Here is a 27773-nt window from a genome sequence, read left to right on the forward strand (position 1 = left end):
TACGGAGTGATTTACAACTCACGTATGTGTAGGACCGCACTCATACAGTAGGTACGTTACAAAACGTGCACGGCGACTGAGAAAGCTGGACACGAAGACGAAGCCAACTATTCCTCTGCGAGCGACACCAGCGGCCGCTTCGTTGGAAAAGCAGCACCGCCTGTGTTATGGGCTTCGGGCCCAAGGCACACACCGACCCCGCCGCCCCGCCCCGCCGCCGTACCGCAGCGGGCGGGAGCCGAGTGGTTGCCTCCCGCCGGGCCCTGCCTCCCGCCCGCTCTCCGCTAGGCCCGCCCGGCGGCGCATGCGGCGCGGGAGGCGGGGGATGGCCGGAGATGGCGGCGGCGGGCCCGGCACTGCAGCGGTACCTGCTGCTGCTGGCGCAGGAGCACCTCGAGTTCCGCCTGCCGGTGAGGGAAGCGGGCGGGGGGCGGCCTCCGAGGGGAGGGGGCGACGGGGTGCTGCTCACGGGGCTCCCGTGGATGTATCCGGGGGCGGCCCGGCCTGGCCGCGGCGGCGGGACCGCGCCTGGGCTGCCCCTGGAGGCTCGGGGTGGGGCGGGTTGTTCCCGGTCCGTGCCCCGGCCTCGCTCCCCGTTTGTGGTGGCAAGCGGCGCGTTCGCTCGGGGCCGTCTTCGTTTGCTCCGGCATCGCTGCAGCCTCGGGTCCTTCCTCGCCCTCCAGCCCTCCCTTGGCTGGAGGGAAAGGCTTTCCTTGCCGCCCTTCTGCGTCTGGTGGGATGGGGCGCTGGAGCCAGACAGCCGATTCTATGTAGCATGTAGAGGCGGGACAGGCTGGCAGCACAGTGCTGCAGGCTGTGAATAGAGACCTGGAGGAGAGAGCTGGCTTACGGAGGTGTTGCTAAGATCCTTTGCTGGTGCTTTGGCCGCGTGAGGAGCTGCGCTGCTGAGCCAGGCTGTCTGAAAATGGAGAGCGCTGGGACCAGTGCAGGATGGTCAGCCAGAGCTGATGCTCGTCTGTGCGGGATGGAGGACCAGCTTTGCTGCCTGTATGGTGGTGCTGGACCCCAGCAGCTGCAGGCTCCTGTTCGAACCCACATCTGTTATCAAGCTAACAGCCAGTCATTAAGTTACATGTTTCACATTTCTCAGTCTCTTAAGAAATCACAGTCTGTGCTCAGAGCATCTCTCTTCTGCATAAGCAGAGAGAGATCCCGAGAGAGGCTGGTGCCTCCTTCTTTGCTGTGGACTGGCAGTGCCCTCCAACTCCTTCCCTAGGAGATGTGCCCTACATCACTGCCTTTGCTTCTGTTACACTCTGTTGTACTTCAGTCATGTTCAGAGGCTGCAGCTTGTCACTTGGAGTGAACAGGCTCCAGGAGGAATATCCCCAGTGCTTAACTCCCATTTCAGTTTAAAATGCTCTTTCTGTAGGTATTTTTTACAGCTACTACTAACTTGTTACTTGGAGATTTGCTGTTTCTCCTAAATACTCCTAAAGCCTGACCTTTATGTTTTCTCCTTAGGAAATAACATCTTTGCTCTCGCTTTGTGGCGGACAGTTTAGCAGTCAGCAGGAAGTCCGTGTAAATGTAAGTGAGCATCAGATATTTTCTTAGAGCGTTCATGTGATATACAAGCATGCTGTCTATGGTATTTTTATTGGCAGAGGGTGACTGAATACATTCTAAAGTTTATTAGGAAAGTAAGAGATATTCCAAAAGTGAGGAATCTTCAGTTTCAGTTACGGTTTTGAATTCAGAAGAAGCTGCACAAAATGCACATTGGGATGTCTTCAGTTATCTATGTATAAAGAAATTGTGCCATCTACTGGGAAGCTTGTTTTATTTCAGTATAACTGAACAGTGAGAAAGTTCAGTAGCTCTGTGAATTTAATGTTTACCTCTGGTTCAATAAGACAGCATATCCAAAACAGTGAAGCCAGGAGATACGTGTTTCTAGTTTCAATTCTTAGTCAGCAAACATTACTTAGATTTTATTATTAGCTGTGTGTAACTAAGTATTCCAATTCTTTAGAGTCTGAATAACCTAGAAAAACTGGAATTTGTGATAAAGCTTCTTGGCCTTTCAAGATAATATACAGTTTTCTTTCAAATTAAATGTTTGATTCTTGTATTCTCTGTACAGCTTGTGTTTTCTTTGTCTCTTTTTTTCTTCAGCACGCGTATTCTGTTTTGATAGTGCAGAACTGTGTGATGGTGTAACATCTTCCATCTAGGTGTCTGCATCTCTCATCTTCTTTTTATTTCAGTCTCCGTTCTGGATTCTCAATATTCCTTCAGAAGAGATGGCGAGGGGGCTGATGAAACGGACAGTATGTGCAAAGTAAGAAGGGGTGGAAAGTCTTGAAAATGATGATGCAGACTGTGAACATTTGTATCAGTGTATGGTGGTAATGATTGATTTTGTATGGAGAAATCTCCCCTATGAGGAAAGGCTTGATGACCTGGGGCTGTTCAGCCTTGAGAAGAGAAGACTGAGAGGAGATCTTATTAATGTTTATAGGTATTTTAAGTGTGGAAGTCAGAGGAACATAGCCAACCTCTTTTCAGCGGTCTGTGGGGACAGGACAAGGGGAAACTGGAGCACAGGAAGTTCCTCACCAGTATATGAAGGAACTTCTTCACAGTGAGGGTGACAGGAATGGACTGCCCAGGGAGGCTGTGGATTCTCTTTCTCTCAAGATATTCAAGACCCACCAGGATACGTACCTGTACAGCCTGCTGTAGACCCCCTGCAAAGCAGGCCCCCTAGACTCGATGATGTGTAGAGGCCTCTTCCAAGCTCTACAGTTCTGTAATTCTGTAATTATAATTAAAGATGAGAACTGTGATAGATAAAAACTGAAAATCAAATTTAGAGGGGAGTTGTATGATACATATTTCTTGTGTCAACCTCCTACAGCTTGTATGTGAGCCTTTAGCTCAGCTCCTCCTACAAAACTCCAGAGCAAAGGAGTATGCCAGAGATTGGCTATTTCTGCTGCTCTTGGCCCTTTTTGAGGGATCTGGATAACACATTTTCCCATGAATCATGAAAGATGGCTCAAAGACATAGTACAGGACAAGAAACAGCATAGACATGGTATGGCTCTCTGAGCACACTGAATTTGTTTTATGGTCTCTGTGCTGCCTTGTTCAGAGTTGGTTTGGGCAACTCTGCAGAGAGTTGTATGCTCCCTGTTGGGTGCTCGTTCTTCTTGTACACAGTTTTTCCTATGTTGGCTTAGACTGTTTACTCTTGCTTAGAGAAAGTCCATGTGTACAAAATGGCCCTTTGTGATAGTGTGTTTCCAATGGGTTGTGAACAAAACTTATGCATACTCCAAGACTTAAATAACATCCTTTATTATCCTGTGAAGCGCACATACACCGGCCAAGAAGGACTGGTGGAAAGGAGTAAGTGTCTCTGAGACATCTTTCAGCCTCCTCATCTTGCTGCACTCTAAAAATATTGGTATTTTCAGGTCTATATTTGAGCTGTGGGGTCGTGGCAGATCTGCAGGGGAACTCTATGCATCCTTGAAGAACTATCCAATGGACAAGATGGTATGCATGTTAAGAGCTTGGAAACCGTGTTTCTTTCATCACAGTGATTAGTGTTGCAGCTGTACTAATTACAGTTTTTGCCTTTTTTCAGCTTCCATATCTACAGCCAGACTCGACGTACAAAATACACATTCATACATTTAATAAAACGCTGACCCAAGAACAGAAGATAAAAAAGATAGATGTAAGTAGGCGTTTGAGATCTCCAACCTTTGTTTTAATCTACTGATGTTGTTCTTATGCCACGTTATCAGTGTTGTCTAAGATAAATGGAAGTTTAGATCTTCTGAAGATTTTAAAGCAGCTTGTGATCTCGTGTGATCTTTGTGTCTGACTTAACACTGAAATCACTGACTTTGTGGTATTTTTTTCTAAGCAGGCCGTGTAAGGCCAATGTATCATTGTGCTGATTTCACAGATACAGAAGCATAGATGTGTGGCCGAGAACTCTGAGATTTACATGATAGAGTTAGGTGACAGTTTTAAGAAAATCTGTTCCTTGCTCTCAGTATTCGGCTTTTATTGTTGTAGAATGTGGTACAAACCAGTTCAGTGACTTAAGTTGCAAGCTGTGGATTGTTTGCCAGTTTTCTGTTCTGCCCTCATGTTCTGGTCTGCACTTGTGTTCTCCTCCTAATTAATCAGTATTTTCATTAGGATTTTTTCTGAATTACTGTTAGTTTTTTTGTCTTTCCACTTGCCATTTTTTGTTATTGATTCTGTTCACATTGTTTATTGATATTGAAATTATCTGATAAATAATTGGTGCTCTTTAGTGTTGTTTTTTTTCAGTTTTTATATATGTGAAATAGTGCTGAAAATTTCACAGAATCACACACACAGAATGATCTGGGTTGGAGGGGACCTCAAGGATCATCAGGCTCCAACATCCCCACCACAAGCAGGGCCACCAACCTCCACATTTAATGCTAGACCAGGCTGCCCAGGGCACCATCCAGCCTGGCCTTGAACACCTCCAGGGATGGGGCGTCTACAACCTCTCCGGGCAGCCTGTTCCAGCATTTCACCACTTTCATAGTAAAGAACTTCCCCCTGACATTCAACCTGAATCTCTCCTCCTTCAACTTAAAACCATTTTGCCTTGTCCTGCTGTTATCTACCCTTTCAAAGAGTTGACTCCCCTCCTGTTTATAGGCTTTATTTAGGTACTGGAAAGCTGCAATGAGGTCACCCTGCAGCCTTCTTTCCTCCAGGCTGAACAAGCTCAGCATCCTCAGCCTGTCTTTGTAGGGGAGGTGCTCTAGCCCTCTAATCATCTTTGTGGCCCTCCTCTGCACCCTCTCCAACAGCTCTCTATCTTTCTTGTACTGGGGTCCCCAGACATGGATGCAGTACAGGAGTCTCATGAGGGCAGAGTAGAGAGGGACGATCACCTCCCTGTCCCTGCTGGCCACCTCTCTTGTGATGGAGCCCAGGATACCAATTGCTTTCTGAGCACACTGCTGGCTCATGCTTGGTTTTTCATCCACCAGGACCCCCAGGTCCTTCTCTGCAGGGCTCCTCTCAATTTAAATTTGTATAGTTGCACATCATTGAAATTCTGTATCTTACTGTCTGTCAGAAGTATTGTTTTCATTCCTTGCGAATTGCGTAATTATCATGCTCATTTCTTTTCATCTAAAGTTGCGTCTTCTTCAATTAATAACAAACTTTATGCTTCTGCTTTTTATTCTTTGGTCATTTGAGACGTGTTCATAAAAAAAGGCATTTTAGAAATCCAGGGGAATGTCAGAATGTACTTTTAGTAACAGTCTGTTATTTCTCACAGGCAGAATTGCACAGTGTCTTTTGGTTTGGTGGCTGTTGTTGTGCCTTTTTGTTTTGTGTTGTTTTTCGTAGGGTACGTGTTTTAAAAAGTTGACATAGAATATGTAGACTGTTTTTCTTTCTTTACCATTTAGGCTCTTGAATTTCTGCCATTCAAAGGAAAGGTGAATCTAAAGAATCCAGAACACATCTTCTGGATTTTGGAAGATTATGGAATGGACCCTAACAACGTCCCGGAAGAGCCTTTTGATCTGTATTTTGGTAGATGGGTGCGTAGATGCACTTACTTCCATTTTAGGACATGTCTATTAAGGGAAGTGTTTTTCAATTTGAAATGTAGAAGTTGTATTGAGCCTTAATGGAAGGAGAATGGTATTGGAAGAGCTTTTGAACATGCTCTGTTCCAGATTGCTTTGGTCATCTCCCATGTATTTTATGAAGTCCTGAGCTTTGTTTTTCCAGTGATTTCTTATCTGTCAATGCTATCCTCAGTTTAGATTTCAAGTATGAAAAGCCAGTGAAGATGGAACTTTTATGTGACCTTTGGCTATGTGCATATACTTGTTAATATGTCCTTATTATTTGGGAATTCTTTTAACTCTGTATTGCCAGGAATTGTTATTTTGTTACCTAGAATAATAGCAGAGTTGCTCTAATTCTTATTTATTTTCAAGAAGAAATTTCACTCTAAACTGTTTACCTGCTTTTGTTCTCTTATCTTGAGGTATTTATCAGTTATTGCATAGGGTTTCTATTACTTGGAAAGAAGTCGTTCATACTTGCAGAAGGCAGAAAGCAGACTGATGTGTTATGAAACAAATAGTTCACCGTTTGTTGGGTAGTGTTACTTAAGCAAATCCGTTAGTCTTATCTCTTGTATCTGAGACCTGACAGTGATTTCAATTCTTTCAACAGATTGCAGATGGCCAAAGAGAACTTATTGAGTCCTACAGCATAAAAAAGAGACACTTTATTGGAAATACTAGCATGGATGCCTGTCTGTCATTCATCATGGCAAACCACGGGAGAGTAAAACCCAATGATATTGTATATGATCCATTTGTTGGAACAGGTATGTTTGTTTATTTTTCTACTGGAAGAAGAAAAACGGAGGGATTGTGTTACTGCTTGCACTGCCCTTATACTTGATACATCAGCCTCAGGTGGCCTGACTGACATTTGATTGTTGTAAAATGAATCTTGAGAGGGATTTTGGGAGAAGGAGGCCAACTTCAGAAGATTTAAACAGACTTCTCAGAAGTATAAAATATACTGTCTTAACTAGGGTGTTTCTTTTTTTCTTTCTGAACATAACGTGAGTTGAACTTCGGTTTATGTGTATTATGGACTGCTTAAAATCCAAAGTAACTAAGAACCGAACCTTTGCCTTCAGCCACTTTCAAAATGTTATATGAAGCAGCATTTTTGGAGGCGACTATGCAGAAAAGTCTTGGGGACACTTCTGAGCATGTAATGCCATGTTGTGGTTATTGGGCCATAGCCAGTTGTGATCGATTCCTCCTGCTGTTACTTCTCTTTTAGGACAGCTTAGTACATACCACTTGTTCTCCCCAACTGAGAATTTTCCTGGCTAAACCAGGAGGGGGAGCTTTTATTCCACACAATAAAGCGCATGCTGTGGTAGTATCTCTCATCTAAGGGAAACTACTGTTGTAGTTGTAATTGAAATAGAAGATCAATGGTACTAGGTCGTGAGCTGCAAACGAGCAAAAATGCTTATGTTAGTGAGACAATGAAGAGAATTATTCGCACAAATCAGTAGAAAGAGTTAGGAAGTGTGAAGGCAACAATACAGCATCGCTAGTAGGACAAATTCTTATTAGCGTATGGCTTCTGTGTACTGTAGAAAATACATTCAGAATGTTGTATTTTCAGAAACAAGACTTCAGTAAACAATGTTTTTGTCTTTAATATTTGTGTTCATATGATATAGGGGTTTTTTTTGTATGCAGAATTATTTCTTATGAAATTTATTCTTCTTTCTTGTGCTTGTGTGTAGGTTGTAGCTTTAGAAAGGTTGAGGAAATTCCTCGAGTTCACCCCGAGCAGTTTGTTTCACCTTGTTGTCGGTTTTGTTTCTTTATTCACTAAAACAACATCACAAAAAAAGTTTCTCAGAGCATTCGTTCTCTTGGGGGTGAAAACTTAGTAACAAAAAAAAGTTAGAAGAAAAAAAAAGAAAATCACATAGAAATGGTAAAGCTATAAAAATTAAAGATAAGTGTTAAGACTTAAATGACTTAGTCCAAAAGTATAACATACATAAAGTTTTCCCTGAACTGCCCAATGAGTTGAATTGCAAATTTTATATTCTTATTGCACTAGGCACTTGTACTGTACGGCCTCTTGATTAATGTATATAGGAACACTGGAGATGTTGGGTAATGCTATATCTGTTGGTAAGCTTTATTTATGACCAGACAGTAGCTTTTCCTTTGCACCTACTCTTGGTGAGTAAGGCTCAGTAATAGTCTCTTATGGCCTTTATGGGATTATCACTGGACTATAGGGAGGTATTTGTGAGTGACGCAGTAAATGTGAGCTGATGGGTTAGGAAGGAGCATATCTTCAGGACTCGAGGAGTGCTTTGGAAAACACATAATTCAGATTTCTTTCATGGTGCAACTCCAGCACCTACCTTGATTTCATCCCAGTTTTTTAATGCTGAAAAGATAAGTATTATCAAATAGTATCAAATGGTGCTTGACTGTTGGAAGCAAGCTGCTTTTGCTGAATGACCAAATCACAAGCCTTCCAGACTAGCAAATTAGTGGACAAATTCCATGTGTCTGTGGAAGAAAAAGTGCTTAGAATTGTGCTGCTTTTATTCTTTTTTTTTTTATTCTTTTTTTATTTTTTTTTATTTATTTTCTTAGTGAAGCAGAATTGAAATGATGTATTTCCAGAATGTAAATTCTATCAACTTTTCAGATACATTTTTTTCTTGGTGTTGGGTAAAATGAAACATCTAGGAAAAAAATAAAGCCTTTTTATCTTTATATTGTCCTCCTAGACAGTTGTTGTTAACTCACTAAGCTTATTGCTTGTACCTGTGGAAGGTGTTTGTCCCTCGTTTTCCTTTTACCAATTCATGATGCTGTATAATTGCAAGAATTACCAGTTTGATATTGTGGGGGATAATGATATGCCCAGACCCTCATCTGTGCTCAGGAGGTAGGAAAACGAGACACTGTGATGGAAGGCCATGAAGTCTTGTGCCATTGTCATTCTGTTAATAGTCATCACTGGATGCAGTGATTTTCTGTTTAATCCTTTATATACATCTATCTAATATAGGCTAGGTCAAAGGGCGGACCATGTAGACCATTTAAATATCTGTGCACCTTCTCTGTAAACACAATTTAACCAGTACTGGCTGAGATCTAAAAGCTCTAAATTCATACTTTCCTTTTCTTTTTCTTTTTTTTTTCTTTTTTTTTTTTTTTTTTTTTTCCTGTGATTAAAAATACTCTTAGATGGGCAAAGTACTTTCTTCTTACTTTTTTTGTAGGACTGGGTGGTATGCCCTACTTGGGGTCAGGGATAGCTAAATTTGTCTTGACCCCCTGGAGGTACTGCCCATCTGTTCTGAGGGATTACAGCCGAGGGGAATGGGTGACTCCTTTGGGGTGAGTAACCTTGCTTTTCCCTGATCCATTTCACAAGAAAAAGCAGATTTTAATTTTTTTTTTTCTCCCTCGCCTTCACTTTTGGTAGAGTTGGTTAGCATATCATATTTTCTAGAATTTTCTTGTGCCCTGGGACAGGATCTTCAGCTTGCATGTGCAATATGTATTGAAGATTTGTCCGTGCTGAGCAATTGGTATGGGGCAGTGTAGCTGCCTGAGATGCTCTTTTTCAGGTTGCCAGTGAGTGCAAGGGTTGATGTCATCCACACAGGCAGTCTGTGTGTTTCTGGTGCTGGTGGTGGCCTCTTGTCTTGCAGAAACTGTCCCCCTCAGTTTAGTGGAACTGTTTCTGTCTATAAGCAGTTGGCATCAGTAAGGTGGATTTCACAGCTGGGTTCTTGGTTACTGCTCAGTTTTAAAATGTCCTCTTAGCTCTATACTTCCCAATGAACAGCAACACGAGCCTTTGATAATCTTCTGCCATCCTTTTTCATTTGGAAGCTGTTAGAAGAAGTTTTTTAGCTTTCTTTTTTTTTTTTTTAATTAGAAATGGAGATCCCAATGGTAGTGGTAAACTAAATTAGATTTATTGGTAGATAAGCTAGTAAACATATTTCTTTTCTGTATTCTGCTATACTCAATACATCTGCATGCAATTCTCAATTAGTAAAAGAATTAAGAAAACTTTTTTGATACTCGCATTTACAGTGGAGACAATTATATCTATGAGGTTCTTCTTGACCATTGCTACCTCATAAAGAATGGCCACATACACAACAAGTTTAATTTTTGACATGATGAAGGAGACTAACTTTGAGATCAGACACTGTTTGGTATTAATTTCTCCATTGTTTGTCAAAGTACTTGTAGAATAGGAATAATAATTTTGATTCCCGAATCATCAAAGGATTCTTAGTGCTTTAAAATACAGAAAAATACAGACTCCTGAGAAAAGTCTCCAGTGATGAGTGGCATAGCAAGATGAGGACGATCAGGGATAACAGTCGGGGAACTTGGTGTTACATTCTGTGGTTATAGTTGTGCAATGATTCTAAGTGGATTGTAGCTTTAATTCTTTTTATTTCTTTATTTCTTCTGTTATTTTATTATTACTCATTGGGTTTGATTCTGATGTACTGCTTGTGCAGGCTCCTTCCCGTGGAAAAAATCATAACACAGATAACATTAATGACAGTAATTCATAATTTTCCCCTTTTCTCCCATTCACAGGTGGCCTCCTTATCTCCTCAGCACACTTTGGAGCATACGTCTGTGGTACTGATATAGATTACAACACAATCCATGGATTAGGTGTGTTATGTATTTCTAAGCCACTGAAATCTTACTTCTTGAAATATTTAAATAGTGATGTTAGTAGATAATTTTCATCTTCCAGCTTGTGTTGGTAGTGTGAGTTGCAACGGCCCAGGTGCAAGACCGTGCACTTGGAGGGCTTGAGCCTCACTTCATTTGTTGAAAATTCATTTTTTGTCTTAGTTTTCTGCCCCCTTCATCCTTATTTCATAGGAATGTCTGATTGAAAAACACAAAACCATACTTCCTATCAGGAAACTTTGAATCAAGGTTTTAATAATTAGATTACTTCAGACTGGAATCATAAGTTTTCCTGAACAGATCAGAAGTGTCTCATTCAGAAGCAATTATAAATACATACTAAGTTACATTTCACATCATTCCTCTGCTATATATAGCCATGATTTATAGTGCTCTTGTCTTTTATGGACCTAGATGCATTTTCCTTACTGGAGGATGCCGTAAGATTTGTCTTAAAAGTGAGAGGTTTGATGGTTCCCCAGATGAAGCATTTGGTCGCGCTTATTTTTATTGACCATTTTGTGTGTGTTCTAGCTAAGCTATCCTATCAATTTTTGAACAGGAAATATTTATTGAAAGGAATAATGAAAACCAAAACAGAGTTCAAAATAGTAATGACAGTCGCTGTGTGCTTTCATATTGCTTATAACCAAACCCAGAAAGTCTAGTCCCATTTTTACTTCTCTGAAAAGGTTCAGTGGAAATTGTTGAATGTACTACGTAGGATGGATAGTGATATACCACAGTTAACATATTTAAAAGTTAACTGTTTCTCATGTATTTTCATTGTGCCTTTTTACTTAGAAAGTTTAATCCAAATAGTTGTGATGGTGAGTAGGGTAAGGTAGAAGGTTTTTTAGATTTTTTAGTGGCTTAATTCCTTCCCTCTAAAAATAAATGGTAGGCGATATGAAAGGCTTTCCAATGAAATAGTTCATTGTTGAGAATGTGTGTTTTTTTCCTTTCTCTCTAAGGCAAGGCAAGCAGGAAGAACCAGAAATGGAGAGGGCCAGATGAAAATATCAGAGCTAATCTCCGACAGTATGGTTTAGAAAAATACTACCTCGACGCGTTGGTTTCTGATTCTTCAAGACCAATATGGCGAAAGGGGACATTGTTTGATGCAATCATTACAGACCGTAAGTTTGCTAATGTTTTTTGTTGCCTGATGACAGTGACTGAAATACTGTTGCCAGGATCATAGAATCATAGAATATCCCAAGTTGGAAGGGGCACAGGAGGATTAGATGTGAAATCAATATAGAACAACATGTCTTGATGGGTGCTCACGTCTGCAGTTTCCATGTTGCAGAAGATGACCGCTGGGGCTCTGCATTGTGCCATCTCTGCATTTATTTTAAGGATAGCTATACATGTTTAACAAAGCTGGAGATAATGCTCTCTTCCATGAATAGAGTATTATGATTAATAGTAAAAACCAGTATGGCTGAAGATCATCCTCTGAAGAAGTTTAATTCATTAAAAGCATAACTTTACTGGTGCGTGGAAGCTTCTTACCATGATGGTCCGCGTTGCTGTCAGCACTGAGTCTGCAACATGTGAGTCTGCTGTGCCGCTCTAATGGACTTCTGCAGACATGTTTTAAGTGCTTATTGGAATGATTCCAAAGAGAGATTTAAATGCATTTATAATGCACTTATATACTAGAAACACTAGGGATTTGTAAAGATCCTCCACTTTTTTGGAAGCTTGTGCGTTTAATGCCATTTGTCACACCTGAGAGAAGTAGAAGCTAAGGGAATAAATAGAAGAGCTTGATACAGTGAATTCTGATCTCTGGTAATGACAGATTCGTATTAATTGGGAATGGAGAGAGTGACTTTTCCTTGTGTTGCCTGTGGTTCTTTAGCCTATTTGAAAATGAGGTCATGTAGAATATTAGCATTGCATAGAACTGAGTTTTTAAATTGTGTTGAAATTTCTGCGTTTATGAAATAGTAATACTAGTGCTTCCATGCTTAAATGACTCTTACAAGAACACATGTACTGAACATGCAGTGAGCATGTTATACTATTAGAAATCTGCAGAAATATGTGAGAAAAGCCAACTCTGGCTCAGCTTGTCTGTACGAGAATTACCATTTGCATGACGTGTTAGCAAGAAATTCCTATATATACAATTTCATTTGACATTCTATATATTTTATATGTACAATTTCCTTAGCTAAGCTTGATAGCAGAGGTGTTTGTCAACAAAAGAAGATGGCATTATTTGCCATGCATTGGAAATGTAGGGAATATGTAAATTTTGTAATTAATAGTATGGAAAAGCATTCTCCTCTGTATTGCTGCTAATGTTGAGTGTGCTAGAAACCACTTACAGCTGAAGGTTTTCTTTGAAATAGTTTCAAAGTAATTCTTTACACATTGAAGAAATTGCCCCTATGAACGTTCTTTGTAAAAGTTTGAGGGTTTTTTCCTAGACTTTGTGTATGCTACAGACTGTGCACTATTGTATATGTATAACGTAACTGTATATTGTTATTTGGGCAAAGAGTGAATTTCTTATCTGCGTGTGACCTGTTTGCTTTTAATAGCACCATATGGTATCAGAGAAGCTACTCGCAGAACAGGCTCACAAAAGGAATCAGTTAAATCATCTGAGAGAAGGTAAATAAGCTGTCCTCTCTGTCGTAGAATATCAGTCTTAATAGGAAGCCAGTCACAGTTTCAGAATCTTTATTTTTTTCTTGGTTGTCTGTCAGCTCTGTAACAAATCTCAGTAACTGAAGAAGAAAAGCCCCTTTTGTTCTGTTTGCAAGACTAATATGCCTAATACATCTGAAATCCTCTTGGTTTTGTTCTACCTCCTTGCATGCATCCAGACTTTACATCCTGTATCTCACCGCAGTGAACAACTGTTACCTTGTGTTTCCCATCCTCTAAAAGTTCTCTTCAATCCCTGCAAGTTGCAGAATCAGTTTAAAATGGAATGCCTCTGTTTTAACTCAACCATAGCTCTTGGTTTTCCATTGCTCCTTTTCTCTTCATGGATTACATGTGGCTTCTGCACATGCATGGCCTTCCTTGTCTTCTGCCTTTTACTCTAACTTGCTGTGTAAAATAGCTTTTCCCAACACACTTGTGATTCTTAGATTTTCAGGGGTAGGTGATAGTCTAACGTCTCATTCTATGGGAATCTGGCAAATCTTATAGCAAAAGCTGCACATCAGAATTGACTTAGGGTACTTTTATTATTAGTGCTATTATTATTTTAATTTAGCAATATGATTTTTACCTGTGCTTTTATGCTTACACTTGCAATTTTTTGTTTAGCACAGAAAATCACATCATCATTTCATCCAGCTATCATCTGAGTGACATCTTTTTTGACCTGTTGAAGTTTGCAGCAGAATATCTGGTGATGGGAGGAAGATTAGTTTACTGGCTGCCGATACACAGGCCTGAGTATGTATGCTTGATTTCTGGTATGTACTATGTCAGAGTAGATGGTAAATCCCGGCCATGAATATTTGGGCATAGAGAGCTGAGACCTTCTTAGTGCTAGCACTGAAAAGTATTGCTCATACTTTATATGGTTAAAACTTTGTATGAGGGAAATCGAATTTTGAAATAAGGTTTTTGAGTGGAGATAATTCCTGCCTGTAACTGAAAAGAAAATGCCATCACATCTCCTTGTAAATGTGTGTCCAAAGGATTGAGATTTAAGCTTAGATAAGGAGACTTTTGAGGTGCAGATAGATTCCTAAGATAGTAGTAGAAAAGCTCTTATTAATATGTATTTCTATTAGAGTAGTTGATGGAGGTGCATGACAAAGTCCTGTTGGAGAACATTCTTGGCTGTTCGGAGTTTGGCACTACTAACTTAGCTTTCTTCTCAGAAATCAAAAGTCAGTTGACAAGAGATGGCAGTGAGAGGCAAGAAGTGTAGGAAGCAGCGCTGCTATGGACGAGAGAGGCCAGCAGAGACTGCGAGATGCTGTCTGCTCAGTAGTGCAGCCTGGGATGATGACTGAGTTTAAGAGAAGAGATGTCTGTTTGCATAGCTTAGTTTATCTCCTAAGTAAGTTTTGTTGCCATTTATTTTTCCTCAAAACTGCTGTGTAGTAAAGGGAAGAGTCAATGTATGGTAGCTGCTCATGAGTGTCTCCCAGATAAAGATATGCTCTGTTGGTAGCTTCTAGTGTCCTGTATTTTTATGTACAGGCAAGCTATACTGATAAATGGATTAACTGCATTAATGAATTAACTGAATTAACAGTCCCCGATTTCACCACGCACAAATCTTGTGACAATCCTACATACAATTATCACGTGCTCTTTTTGAAAATTTGAAAACCAAAAGGAGCCAGTTTGTTACATCAGATGCCTACACACTCTTCAGTAACAAAGCACTTACTAGATTATATGTGGGTTGTTGTTATTTTAAATGATATAGTTGGTATTTTAAGCTTTTTGCGTACTTTTTATTTATTGTTGTTTTTTTTTTTACCCAAATCACAGAATTTTAGGGGTTGGAAGGAACCTCTAGATTCCAATCTACAGCTAAAGCAGGTTCCCTTCAGCAGGTCACACCATAGGCATCCAGATGAGTCTTGAATATCTCTGGAGAAAGAGAGCCTGGAATCTCTCTGGGCAGCCTGTTCCAGTGCTCCATCGTGCTGACAGTAAAGAAGTTCTTTTACATGTTTGCATGGAGCTTTTTGTGTTCTAGTTTACGCCTGTTGCCCCTTGTTTTGTTGCTGCTCCTTGTTATATTGGTACATGCCTCCAAGAGTCTGCTCCCATCAACTTGACTCCTCCACTTCAGATGTTTATTAACAGTTACAAAATCCCCTCTCAGCTTTCTCCTCTCCAGAATGAAGAGTCATAGAATCATATTATTGCTCAGCTTGGAAAAGACTTTAAAGTTCATTGAGTCCAACCACGACCTAACCAAACTACCCTAATTCTAACAACCCACTGCTAGATCATAGCCCTGGGCACCACACCCAGACAGTTTTTAAACACATCCAGGTGTTCAAAATGTCTGTCTATACATGCTTAACCCTTGCAGAATTCACTAGTACGCAGAGGCTTAGTTTTCCATGTCAGTAAACTGTTTGGAATTACTGCATCTGTTGTGTTTGTCAGGATAACAGCTTTTTGTCTGCTTGTTACATTAGTAAGAGCACACTTCTTCTGCACGTGGGATAAAACGTTTAGCTGTTGGTAACTGTCAGCTATGTATTCTCATTCTACTTTTGTCGCTGGTTTGGGGATGTCAGCTCTCTCAAACTCTAGTTGGTTTGCCTCTTAACACTATGTACAAATTTACTTTTTATTTCAAACTTTGGTGCATAAGTTATATGTAAGTCACTGTATTAGCACAGAATATTTCTATGGTCTATTTTCAGCTATGAGGTTGAGAGAAAATTTTATGTATGTACAGGAAAAATAGGAGGTTATCTGCTGGTATGTTGTGCTATCAAATATACCCAGGCAACACCTGCCATCAGGCTTGTGTGTTATTTGAGATCCTTATGTATTACATTAAATTATGTATCCTTATGTATTACGTAGGCTAAAATTGATGCCTGTTAAATGCACTGCTACTGTATTTCTCAGATAATGTTCTGAATTTTACCTAAGATTGCAGAAAGATATAGATGTACATACGTGTGCATTATTGCTAACTGACAAGGATTTTTAACAAAGTGATAACGATCTCTCATCCTGCAAGATAGCATCTCACACCAAGTTTACTCTTTCATTCTGACACTGAAATCATTGTTGGGTCTGAATTCTTTTAATTCCTTTGCAGTCAGGCTTTTATATGCTTAAGAAGAGAGACTCCAGGGACACTGTGGCAGAGTGCCTACTTTATTAAGAGTGAGAGGCTGCTTGGTGTACTACATGCAAGAAAAGTCTTGGGGAGTAAGAACAAAACATTTGAGAATTCATTGGATACTCCCATGTCAAAAGCATATTCTTACTTCACTTTGCAGAAGCTGTGACTTGATTTCAGACACAAGAAGGGACTGAAAGGCTGTTTTGTCTATCTGGAAGTTTTGGAACAATGGAGAGATGTAAATAAATAAAAAACAAATGCTGCTGCAAGTCTGCAGACTGTTGTTTAATGGCTTACTATTATCTTTAAATTAATAAATATCAAGGCTTCACTCAGTACCCAGAGGGATCGTTTTATGGGTTCTTTGCTTTTGAAGTTGCAAGCTACTAACATTTCAGAATTTGTATTTTTATCCTCTAAAGTGAAAACTTTGTGGCAGGGTTTTGTGAAGGCTGGCTTTTTTTTTCTTGCAAATGCTGCATGAACAGCTGAGCCTCTGACATTAGTGTTAAATAGTAGTGAACCAGAGACTGTATGAAATTTGTTCTACCAAATCCTGGGTGAGCATAGTGAAAACTCATTTGAAAAAAGCAAGTTTCTCTTCTTCTTTTAGCTACTGTTAGTGAACTCAAAGCTATGGCTTAGAGAAGTTCACATCACTTTCCTGTCTTATTAATAGGTCTGGATTAGTGGAATTTGAGTTTTGTACTGCTTATGTTCTTCAGCCTGGTTTCCTCCGCGCCCTTCTAGGTTGTGTGCCTAAACAGCTTTGCAGGCCCATCATTTTGTGACATGCCTACTCTCTCAAGCCTGTGCCATACATACAGGACAAGTTATTTTCAGTGGTATTGGATTTGACTACTCTTTCTCCTAGAACATTAAATCTACTTTGTCAAGTTCAGAAAATCCACATCTCTACAGGAAAAAAGAAAAGTTCCTTCGTTGTATCTTTTAAGTTGCTGTGATTTGTGTGAAAATCGTTCAGTTCTTTTTTTGGTTTTCTTCTGTTGAATCCCAACCAACAGGTGAATCATGAGAGCAGGCATTTTATATGAAATCATAGTCATTGACAATATCATATATGAGGCCTAAATGGCTGATTTTTATTGCAATATATGGAAACAATATCTGAAGTCATTCATCTTATGAGCTAGGTCAGTGCTCTACTATTAAGTTTTAAATTCCTCCTTCAGCATTTGGAGAAGCAGAAATAGGGTAATTTCCTATTTCCAAGGGCAAATAGTATGCTTCTGAGATGCAAGGCATTTTAAACATGGTAACTACTTGATTCTGTAGGAGGATCTTAATTGCAAGGCACATTACTAGCATCTGATGTTAAAAGATAATTGATTCTTTTCTTTTTTTTTCTATTTAGAAAAATCTGCCATAAAGTAATTACTGTATGGTTTGCAGCACCAGCTTCCGAACTTGACAATGTTGCGCTCACAGGAGCTGGTTTAATATGATTTGGAATTGGAGTGCAGTGGGGTCCTTTTAGGAAGCTGATGTTGTGTCTTGCTGCAGCTTAATATATGTTGGCTGTGAGATTTATTTATTTTTTTTTCTAATTTTTTGTAAATCACAGCTTTTCATTGGAGAAGTTATTATTCCTGTTTGGCTGAGATACTTTCCATTGAAATGATACAGGCATGAATGCATACATTAGCACAGCATAAATAGATGAAGAAAATGTGGATGGGACCCCTTTACAGTAATATTTTCACTTATTCCATATGTTTAATGTAAGGAAAGAAGGTTGGAATATATGGTGGATAAACTCAGCAACAATACTTGAGCTTCTGGTCACTTAATAGAAAGTTGTCGTAGGCTTTTTAGTTGTAATCCGTTTTGTGAAAAATCTGCGTGAATTTTGTTTTAGATGCAAGCATTTCAGTTCATGAGCTTACAGCTCTGAATGTTTATTTCTTCCAGATACACGGAAGAGATCATTCCCCGCCACCCGTGCCTGAAACTTATTAGCAACTGTGAGCAGATGCTCTCCAGCCACACATCAAGGCGCCTGATAACCATGGAAAAGGTGAAGGAATTCAAGGTAAGCTTCAATTCTTGATTATGCTGTGTAAAATGGTAGCTGCTGCGATGGTGAAAGGTTTGTGCTGCGCAGCATTTGATCTTCATGCAGTTCTCTCACACTTGAGTCTTTTTTGATGATGGAGGTTTTGTAAAATTGCCACACCTTTCTTCCAAGTAAATGGGGTAGTGATTTAATGGACTGTTCTGGTTTTGCTATTTTGCTTTTTCTCCTCATCTTCTGATAAACTTCTAGTCTTCAACAAATCCCTTTAGTTGGGTGGAAGTGATCTTTAAAACTATGCTTGCTTATGGAAATTGCATATGCTTTTCTGTGAATCGGATCCATGGAGATATTGAGATGCCTAAATACCCATTTTCTGAAGTGTAATTCGGTGCCTAAGTAAATTTTAAATACCAAGTACCTTGTGGATCTGACGGTACGTGTAAACCATATTCAGCTGTTACTTCATTTTTAGTGTGGTACTTCTGATCATTAAATCTGTGAGAGACTAGGAGGAATATAGCTTTTGGAAGTAATGATGTTCCTCTGACATGAGTGCAATGAAGCAAAGAGATTTGTTTAAGTTTACTGTGGGAGAGGACAAACCAAGTTTCTTTCTGGAGACATCAAAACTAGTAAACACTGCATTCAAGTCTCCATGCCATTGTTGATGCTTTTCTCACCTTCTAATGCTGTTAAAAAGATGCTACATCCAGCAGATTGTTAATGAAAACCCAGGCAAAATGTGAGCATTCCTTTTCTGTTAAAAGAGCTGTTTAAAATGACAGGAGATACAGATGGGCTGCTGTGTTTGCATGGTGCTCACACTGATAACGCAGCAGGGTTTCAGTACTGCATTTGTATTGCTGATGATGACTGAAATTTTCAAGCAACTTTTTGTAAAACACCGTATGTGGAATTCAGAGCCCGAGTTGTCAGTTTTGTCAGTAACAAACCATGAGGGTAAATTACAAACCTTTTTGACATTTATGTCTCGGGATGTCCACGGAGGTATTCTGCAGAAGTTTTATTACATGGCAGCAGGTATGTGGCTGCCAGTGCTGTAGGATAAGATGTTCTGATTTAAAGAGTATGTTCGCCCTTCTGCGAATAGACTGTCATTATTAGTTATTCTTGTTTTGTGCATCACATGTTCTTCAGTAGTGTTTTGACATGTTCACACCTGGAAACACTTAGCTTTGAGCACCTGATGCTACTTGGCAGACTTACTGCCTAGATAAAACTGTGCGGTGCTTCTGCTGTGGACTCCAGATGTCTTTTATGTAGCTTAAGGATACTAAGTCTCGCACACTGTTTCTTATAATGTAGGACTATAATAAACACCAGGGTATGTATAGACTCTTTTGCAAGTGTCTGCTTGGTTAAGGATCTAATGTTTAGCATCTGCCTTCCAAAGATCTCCCCACTCCATTTTCCCTTGCCTGACCTGCTTCATATTCCCATGGCCCTCCATATTGTGTATTTTTGCGTCTTTACATCTCAAGAAACCAAAAAAGATGGATACTTCTGACTCATCAGATGTGATCGTAAAATCCACATCTTGCAGGCATTTGCATCTCCGGAAAGTTACCATTTTCTTTACTGAACTGATCTGTAACTGAAACTGACATATTCGGTTCAGCTTTGTATAATGCTCAAAGCTAACTAACAGTTTATAAATGCTGTGGTGTCGTTACACAATCCTGCAGTTACCCCAGTGTTTGTCACCAACACTGAACCACAGCAATTTCACAGCAAATTCAGTTCTGTTATTAACGCTCTTAACTGAAATAAAACTTTCTAGTTAATATTTGAGTGGGCAGGACTGTGCGAGTTTAACATCGCTGAATTGTGGAAAGAGGTATTTTTGAGAGAAAAACACAAGTTCCACTTTCCAAGATTGAAACAGTCATATGTAAGAACCGAAATACAGTAATAATGTAAGACTGAGAAGTTGCTGGTTGAGTAGATGAGTGATGCGATGTCTTTTGACTGTAATCAAGTAGGAGTCCAGTCTTCTGCTTTAGGCCAGAGTGGGTTTAACCAGTTTTTCCAGAGTGAATCACTGTGGTGGGTTATTTTTCAGGAACCTTTCACAGTATCACAGTATCGTGTGAGTTGGAAGGGACCTTAAAGATCATCAAGTCCAACTCCCAGGATTCGAGCCTTCTGTGTAGCAGAGCGGCACTTTTACCACTTGCGCCACAGGGGGGATTCGAACCCCGGGCCTCTGGTGCTGCAAGCAGCTTTATTCCACTGCACCACCGGGGGCAAACCAATGCAAGTCTGGAAGGTCTCAGTCTGTGCTATCAAGTAGCTATTTAATTTCAATTTCTGTTAGGTAGGTTAATCTGTAGCAAAGTTGGAGTAGAACAGCCTTCAACATTGACACCAGCAGGGTTCTTTGGGATCTTTATCTAGTGATCAGCCGTTTCAGGAGGGATGAACTTAGTAACGGCATTTAACTAGGCTGTTGCCTTTCTTTACAGCAGTGGTCTTGCGTTTTCCCATAATGCTTTTTTCAGCCATTGCAGAATTCCTTGCACTTGTTTCATCCTTATTTGGCTGTCCTAATGAAATAGGCTAGCTTCTATGGCTGATAAAAGCTAACTCGTTCTAAAGTTTCTCATTAATGCTTCTCAAAAAACAAAGTAAAACAAAAATAAAACCAACAAAAACAACTGAAGCAGAGCCCTACAGTTAGCAAGGGTTAAGAGAAACACCTAGAAACTTTAGGGAGAGATGATACAGAAAACTTGATTGCAGGTTCAATTCTGAGCATAAGGCTGCCAATGGAGAGGCTCTGGAGCACTGGGTTTACAAAACCACAGTGCTGGATGGGTCCAGCATTTCCATGTCACACGGTCACTGCAGAGTTTTTATTGGTGTAGATTTTTTCCTACTGCATTTAGCAGTGTTTGTTCCTGGATGTGACCCTGTTGATCCTGATCTGGAAAGTTGTTTATAGCTGCGTAACATTAGTACAGGTGGCTTCTATAGCTACTGTTCAGCACCAGATGTAGAGTGGCAGGAAGCTGTGATAAGGCTAGGAAGATCTATTAAACAACAACTGCATGTGGATAATTACCCTAAGGCTGGATGGAGGCATGCCAGATTCATAAAAACTTGTAAACTTACACACAATATTGACCAAGGCTTAAAGAAAAACAAAGCTTTCCTGTTATCTTTAAGCTCCCTCCTCTTTCTTCCATCACTTCCATTATTTATCTGAGACATGACACCTTTTTAGTGTTTAGTGTTGTCCTTCAAGCAGTTAAGTGTTAAGCTGAAAACTCAAATTAGGTAAAAGCAGTTTGGTAGCATTCACTTTGACAAGAGCTTTGTTGGCTTTCAGTTGTGACAGAATTCATCATAAAATGTTTCAGAGGAGAAGTTTTATGCAATAACTGCTGTTTACAATTAATCTGCTGTTTTGAGAACCAAAATGAGAGCCAAGGATGATATAAGAAAGAAAATGAGCAATGTTTAATGAACCTTTTTAGTTCTGACTTCTACAAATAAAGGAAGAAGTCTTTGTCTTCATGGTAGGACCTGGGGGAGGAGTTGGCTTACTGCTGGCTAGGCTGATCATTGCTGATCAGTCTTGACACATGGCCTAAGGAAATGTTTTCTTGGGAAGTGTCAGTATTTTGTGCCAAAGAACCAACTATAAAGTTTATGCCTTGAAAACTACGTACACTTGTTTCAAAGGGAATCAAAAGCTCGTCATCCCTAGATGCAGCTTTATAAGTATCACTCCTGATTCTTCCAGTGAGTCAGTTAAAAGGGGTAGAAGGACTGCCTAGATGAAAACACTGGTTCAGCTCCATTCTCTGAATTCAAACATGAATATTAACTGGACTGGACAGTTAATGCACGTGAGGGAAAGTATGGTCAGCAACTGAAACAGTTCCAGTGATTTGATCCATTCTTTACTGTTTCCCGTATCCCAAAGTTGTCTTCTCTTACTGCAAAACTGTAAGAAATTTGGAGTGCGTGTTCTGCCTGTTTATGCTACACAAAATGGAGGTCAGCTGAGGATATTTGACTGGCTTCCTCACTGAAAGGTTCAGGTGCTCATTGCCTAGGCAAATTCCAAGCCAAATATTCAGAATAGTTTCATAAAGGTGATTTTTGGCATGGTCTCATCCCTGCAGAATTCAGCGCAGTGTATTCCTAGTGCTCAGATAGTACCCATTCAGCTCCCTTTATAGAATTTGTTCAAAACATCATTAGTTTCTGAAATTCAAGAACTTCTTTTATTTGATCAGTTCTCATATTCCTTATAAAACTACTTTGATTAGTACATGTCAATAATGAGTGGCATCTCCGGATAAATTTAATGTTTATTTTCTTATCCTTTTTAGGAAGCCATTCCTAATCTGTTCTTTAAAGCCATTAATGTTTTTATTGGGCAGTCATGTCTGCATAGGAAAGAGGTAGAGAATGGTAATACTTAAGCTGGAATTATGACAGTATGGGCCAGGAGCTTTCTTTGTAAGCCATCCCAAGAAATCAGTGCCTGACTGCAGATCTCTCATCTAGCAAGCAGTGATCTGCATAGCTTTCAATGAGGCCTGGATTTACAAAAAAGATTTTTCTGTGGTGTGAAGCGCCAGACTTTTGTCCATCTGATGAATACAGATGCTTTTCTTACAGCTCTGTTTGACTTGAAGTTTCTTCCCTTTCATACCATATCCCCTCTTTTCCCTAACCAGCTTGGGGTTAGAGGGAGGTAGTTCCATTCTTCGTTCCTCCCTTCAACCCAAGTTAGCATTTTATGTCTTAAGGAATCCAGATGAATGGTGTACAGATGTGTGACCTCTTAGAGGTTATAGGGATTAATTTTTATATTAAAATACCGTTGACACCTATGTCATTATTTTTCAGGGTCAGATATCTCATCCGTTTCTCAAAACAAGTGAATTAAGTAAAATCACCATTAAAACACTCCCCAAAGGTATAAGAATACATTGCCTGCTTAGGTCAAAGAAGGATTTACTGACTGCTAATTCAGTGGAAGAACGAGTGTGCTTTTCCTCAGAGTGGTACAGCATAAGAGAGCTGGAGGAGTGGGCAGACTGTGAAAGGGACTTAACTCCTCCATGTTTCCTGTCTCCCAATAATGTATAGATATATTTCCCATGGGCATGTTATGAGGCTTTGTCTCACCTCTCACAGGTGACAGAAAACAATTAGTCCTGCATCTACAGCGCGGGCTTACTGAGATCATTTTCTCTTGCAATTTTCTTGCATCACAGTATCTAAAAAGAACAGACAGGCTGCTCGTGGTGTATGTGCTTTATGTCTTAGGTATGCACATGGCACTTAATTTTCAGCAAGTTAATATAAGCCTTTGGCGTGCTGATGGCTATCTGCTAGGATAGAAGAAAACAGCTTCATAGGAATTTCTCACTGTGTCCAGAAGAGGGCACTTGCACATGCACGCAAATGTCTTGCTGTGTTGTAAAATCTTTGTCTCGCTCCTTTAGAGTGTGTTAGGACATACAGCGGAGGATGTGGTGTTGATCTTGCTAGATGGAAGCCTAAAAGAGCTAAAAAATAGCTGAAGGGGGGCGGGATGTCCACTAGAACTTAGTTTATTTAGTTCAATTTTGCGCTGTAACAGCTGGGTAATATACAAAAATACAGAATTAAATTTACTTCCATGTTACTACTGCTTGTGCTAAAGCATACCAGAATAACTTCAAATATGAATGAATAACCCCAAACTGTATATTAAAATAATGAACTGATGTATATGTTACTACATTGCTTGAAATTTTTACAAAAGCTGTGAAGGAGCGTTAGGAAGAAACATTTAGAAGAATTTTAGTTCTGTTGTATGCTTGTGTTTTATCTTCTCTTTGCATAGTTCAGTTGTACTTGTGAGGCTGCTCATCTCAGTCCCATCCTGCTACTGAGAGTGATAAACTGTAAACCATAAATGTTAAACTGTTTTTAACTTTGACATCAGCTTTTAGCTCTGAGATTAAAAGGTTGATGTATTATTCATGTTAGAATGCTGTTAACACAAATTGGTAAGTATCTTAATTGTACAAAGACACAGCATGTGATGAACTAAACTTTTATATATAGTCACTCATATAATGGGTCAGCTTTCTAAACTGTTTTATAGGCTGATGTCAAATAGATTTTATGTGCAGGGCTTCATTATGTCAACTTTACTTTTCAGAAGTACATGAATAGTGCACACAAATAAAATCCCCTGATAGTACTTCAGTACCTGTGGGAACTCCTTTTAATCTTTTGTGTTCCTCTTCTTTTTTGTATCTGCTTTCCGCAAAAGGAGTGATTGAGTTCTTCAGGTTATAGTTTTTTTTCTGAGAACTAATCTTTGTATTTTCCTTTATAAAAGTCTGTGTGACATAGTACCTGAGCTCTCATTTCAACGTGAAAGGGTTGAATGCTGGTGTTAACTGTTGAGAGACTTCCAGTGATTCAGTGCAGTTCAAGTTTGCAGTGCATGTTATTGCATCAGATTGGTGTAAAGAGTAGCAATTGGAATAATTGCATTTAAAACAAACAAGGAAAAACAAACCCACTTGGCAAAATAAACGAGAAAAAATTTGCTTACAGCCTGTATTTGATCAGTGTTGAGTGAGAATCCACTGCGTATGTATTCTCATTTCTGTTAACATGTCAGTGAGTTTGTAGTATGTATGTGTTCTTGTTAATTCCAAGGAAAACTTCAGCAGTGTATTTTTGGAATTCTTTAACAATTTAAATGTTTGCCATTAAATTGTAAAAATAATAATAATATATATATATATATACTTTATTCTTGTTTATAATGATCTGAAAAAATCTGGAGGAAAAACAGTGGCAATGCATGCTGAACTTAGTACCGTAAAAATTAATGCTTACATTTTGATACCATACAGGATCAAGACCAGAATTCTTACTTGTTGGATGGTCAGTACACACCATACAAGGGACACAATTCTTTCCGTGAGAAGTATTTCAGTGGTGTGACAAAAAGGATTGCCAAAGAAGAAAAGGACAACCAGAAGTAAAATATAATATAAACATATTAAAAAATGAGGAAGGAATGAAGATTGTGTTTCTTTGTAAAGACATCTGGATATGAACATTCATTTGGATGCTTCAGAAAAATAAATACTGCTTTTAATTTTAAAGCAAGATGAAACCCACAACACAGGTTGAGAGCAGTTCTTTTTAATTCCATTTGTTTATAGCAGATTTTATTGTACAATGTTTCTGAGTTTTATTTAATTTATATTTGTGCTTTCAAGTCCTAATGATGATTGACTAAAACCATTATTATTGTTCTTTCACCGTTAACATTTACAAAAAGTAGTGGTGTTATTTGGCTTCTTAAACTGTGAACATCTGGCTGTTTTAGAAACACGTGGTGGTGATCAAGGATTGCTTATTATGAAGATCAGTTTCATTTGCTTTGGGGTTTTTTTTCCTGTTGTTTTCTGGTTTTCTTTTCTTTTTTTTTTCCCTAAGAGGTATACAGTAGAACAGAGAAGTTTGTCATGAGATTTTATTTCTAATCGTTGTATGCAATAATTGCTCAGATTGCTCTGGCTGAGGACTGCGGTGTTTAAAACAAACAAACAAAAAAAACACAAACACACAAAGCAGCAAATGTGTGTATGTGCACACGTGCACGCGCCTCTGTGACCTGACAAATGCTGGAGAGTCTGTTAAACCCTGTGAAGTTTGTCCACATCTGAAGCTCATCTGTACTTTGGATTTGCTCTTGCATTCCTAAACCTTGACTCTTGGTCAAGCCAACTGTCTGCAATTTTTGGTTCAGAAATTGATAGTTAAAGCAGTAACAACAACAGCATAAAATCAGTAATGGTTCCCTAATGGTATTAAGCCTAATCAGATCTCTGAAATTGAAGCTGTATTTGTCAAAGGGAAAACTTTGCTGAATCCACACCATGTCCATCATGAAAATACCTCATTTGAAAACCACTAAGCCCATTAATTCAGGATGTTAATGGCTCTTCTCATTTTGGTGGTCAAATATTCTTCAAGAGGGCGTTGGTGAATGTATCTGCTTGCTCCAACTAGAGAAAGCTTTGCTTCTTAATTTGATGCAAGCTACTGACTGTGATCATTTTACATTCTTTGTAGGTAATAACCTAGAGCCTCTCCAAAAGCCCAGTCGTACCTAGGCAAGTAGCAATCATTGTGCATTTGGTTGAGTTCATTAACTGGATTTTCTCTTCTGTATGTTGTGGTCCTCAGCTGCAGCAGGGAGAGCTCAAATATTCAATGACAACTTTGTCTGACCTTCTGGATCTAATCTGTGGTGGTGTAGGTAGTTCTGAAACAGTGATTTATTTTCTCTGTTTACATTATAAATCACTTTGTTTTGAGACTCATAATGTCAGCCGTCTAATAGTTGTTCTGGGCTAAACTTGGAAGGAGATGAAAGCTCAGAAGATTTTCAAAAGCAGAATTTGAATTGAACACTTTCAAATATTACATGATGAAATTACTGCTTCTGAAAAGCTGTCTTCATGTAACTTCTGACTTCAATTTTAGTATTACACTTTGACATTCAGTCTTTATTACTTTACAAATTAAAATTACTTTCTGTTCTTCATAGGCAGGGAATTTTTGTAGATGGATTTATTATGCATTTATAACTTCGTTTTCTTAAAAGTTACCCTACATAGACATGATCTAAATGGTTATACAAGATGTAACGTAGTGGCAAATCTGGCTCTGTCTATTTAAGGAGAATGATTTAGTTTATTTCTCCTCTTCTTGGTCCAACTTTTAGCCCATTCAGCAGCGGTGGTGTGGCCTCTGTTTAGCAGTTCATACATAACAGCTCTATCATTACAGAAGAATACCATTTTGAACAGAAACTGTAAGTGTATTTAGGGTACTACATCAACGTACGCTAATCAAAAAATTTGGAATTGAAATCAGATGTTCAAGCTCTGCTGATCCCCAACATTAAAGCTATCATTTGGAAGTATTTCTCATGTCTAAACTTCTCCTGGTTTAATGTGCATACTTCAGACAATTGTATGCGCAGACGTGCAAAGCAGAGGCGTTTATAGCTATAGAGCTGGGACACAGCCCTCGTGCTGTCTCTAGCGAAGGACTGACAAGTGGGTGAGTTATCCTTTCGACAGGATTTGGCCACCGATGGCCGCGGTTTCTGGCGCTTTCATTCAATCTGGTTCCATTCAGTCTCTTTCTGTGAAGTTCCAGTTTCCTGTCCCTGGCAGGGAGGGTCAGTTCACAAGCCTGCTCTGAACTCATTCCGTTGTCATTCTCTCCTTTGGGGTGGTTTGTGCCATTTTCCAGTTTTGAAAAATAAACGTTATTTTTGGAGCGCTTTGTTGCACTGCAGTGAATTGGATGGAGGGAGGAGCTGAAGTCAGCTGCAAGGTCATACGGGCAGAGGCCCTCTTTTGCTGTAGGGAGCACTTTATTGAGTTAAGAAACGGAACGAGTCCTCATCTTTCCATGGAATTCCTACACTTGATGGTGAAAACAGGTTTGACAGAATGTCAAGGTTCGATGGGGTCTTACAGGTAACAAGGACCTAAATTTTGTTGAAATGAACAGAAGTGTTGAAGAAAAAAAAAATAAAATAGCTTTC

General features: G+C 39.4%; 1 protein-coding gene across 4 annotated transcripts; it reads left to right on the forward strand.

Moving 5' to 3' along the window:
* Positions 1-251: 251 nt before the first annotated feature.
* Positions 252-27773, forward strand: TRMT11 (tRNA methyltransferase 11 homolog). Of its 4 annotated transcripts, none has more exons than XR_011903084.1 (13): positions 255-410; positions 1486-1551; positions 2232-2305; positions 3447-3528; positions 3620-3712; positions 5451-5585; positions 6232-6388; positions 10197-10277; positions 11276-11440; positions 12860-12932; positions 13599-13750; positions 18046-18166; positions 25054-25188. XR_011903084.1 is itself a non-coding variant. In XM_072331962.1 (13 exons), exons 1-13 carry the CDS (start codon positions 336-338, stop codon positions 25183-25185), a joined length of 1386 nt encoding a protein of 461 aa, XP_072188063.1. In that variant the 5' UTR covers positions 256-335; the 3' UTR covers positions 25186-27773. The 4 variants fall into 4 exon arrangements, 3 of the variants coding, with proteins under 3 accessions (XP_072188065.1, XP_072188063.1, XP_072188066.1); XM_072331962.1 differs by having other exon boundaries at positions 256-410; positions 13599-13730; positions 25054-27773; XM_072331964.1 differs by lacking the exon at positions 13599-13750 and having other exon boundaries at positions 252-410; positions 25054-27773.

The sequence above is a fragment of the Excalfactoria chinensis genome, chromosome 3 (genome assembly GCF_039878825.1).
Source record: "Excalfactoria chinensis isolate bCotChi1 chromosome 3, bCotChi1.hap2, whole genome shotgun sequence".
In the NCBI taxonomy this organism is placed as follows: domain Eukaryota; kingdom Metazoa; phylum Chordata; class Aves; order Galliformes; family Phasianidae; genus Excalfactoria; species Excalfactoria chinensis.

Bases quoted from the DNA above. Each gene is read 5' to 3' on its own strand.
- TRMT11 (XM_072331962.1), top strand. From the start codon at position 336: ATGGCGGCGGCGGGCCCGGCACTGCAGCGGTACCTGCTGCTGCTGGCG. The intron at 3,713-5,450 runs GTAAGTAGGCGT...TTTACCATTTAG, and splicing joins AGAAGATAAAAAAGATAGAT to GCTCTTGAATTTCTGCCATT. The intron at 6,389-10,196 runs GTATGTTTGTTT...TCCCATTCACAG, and splicing joins TGATCCATTTGTTGGAACAG to GTGGCCTCCTTATCTCCTCA.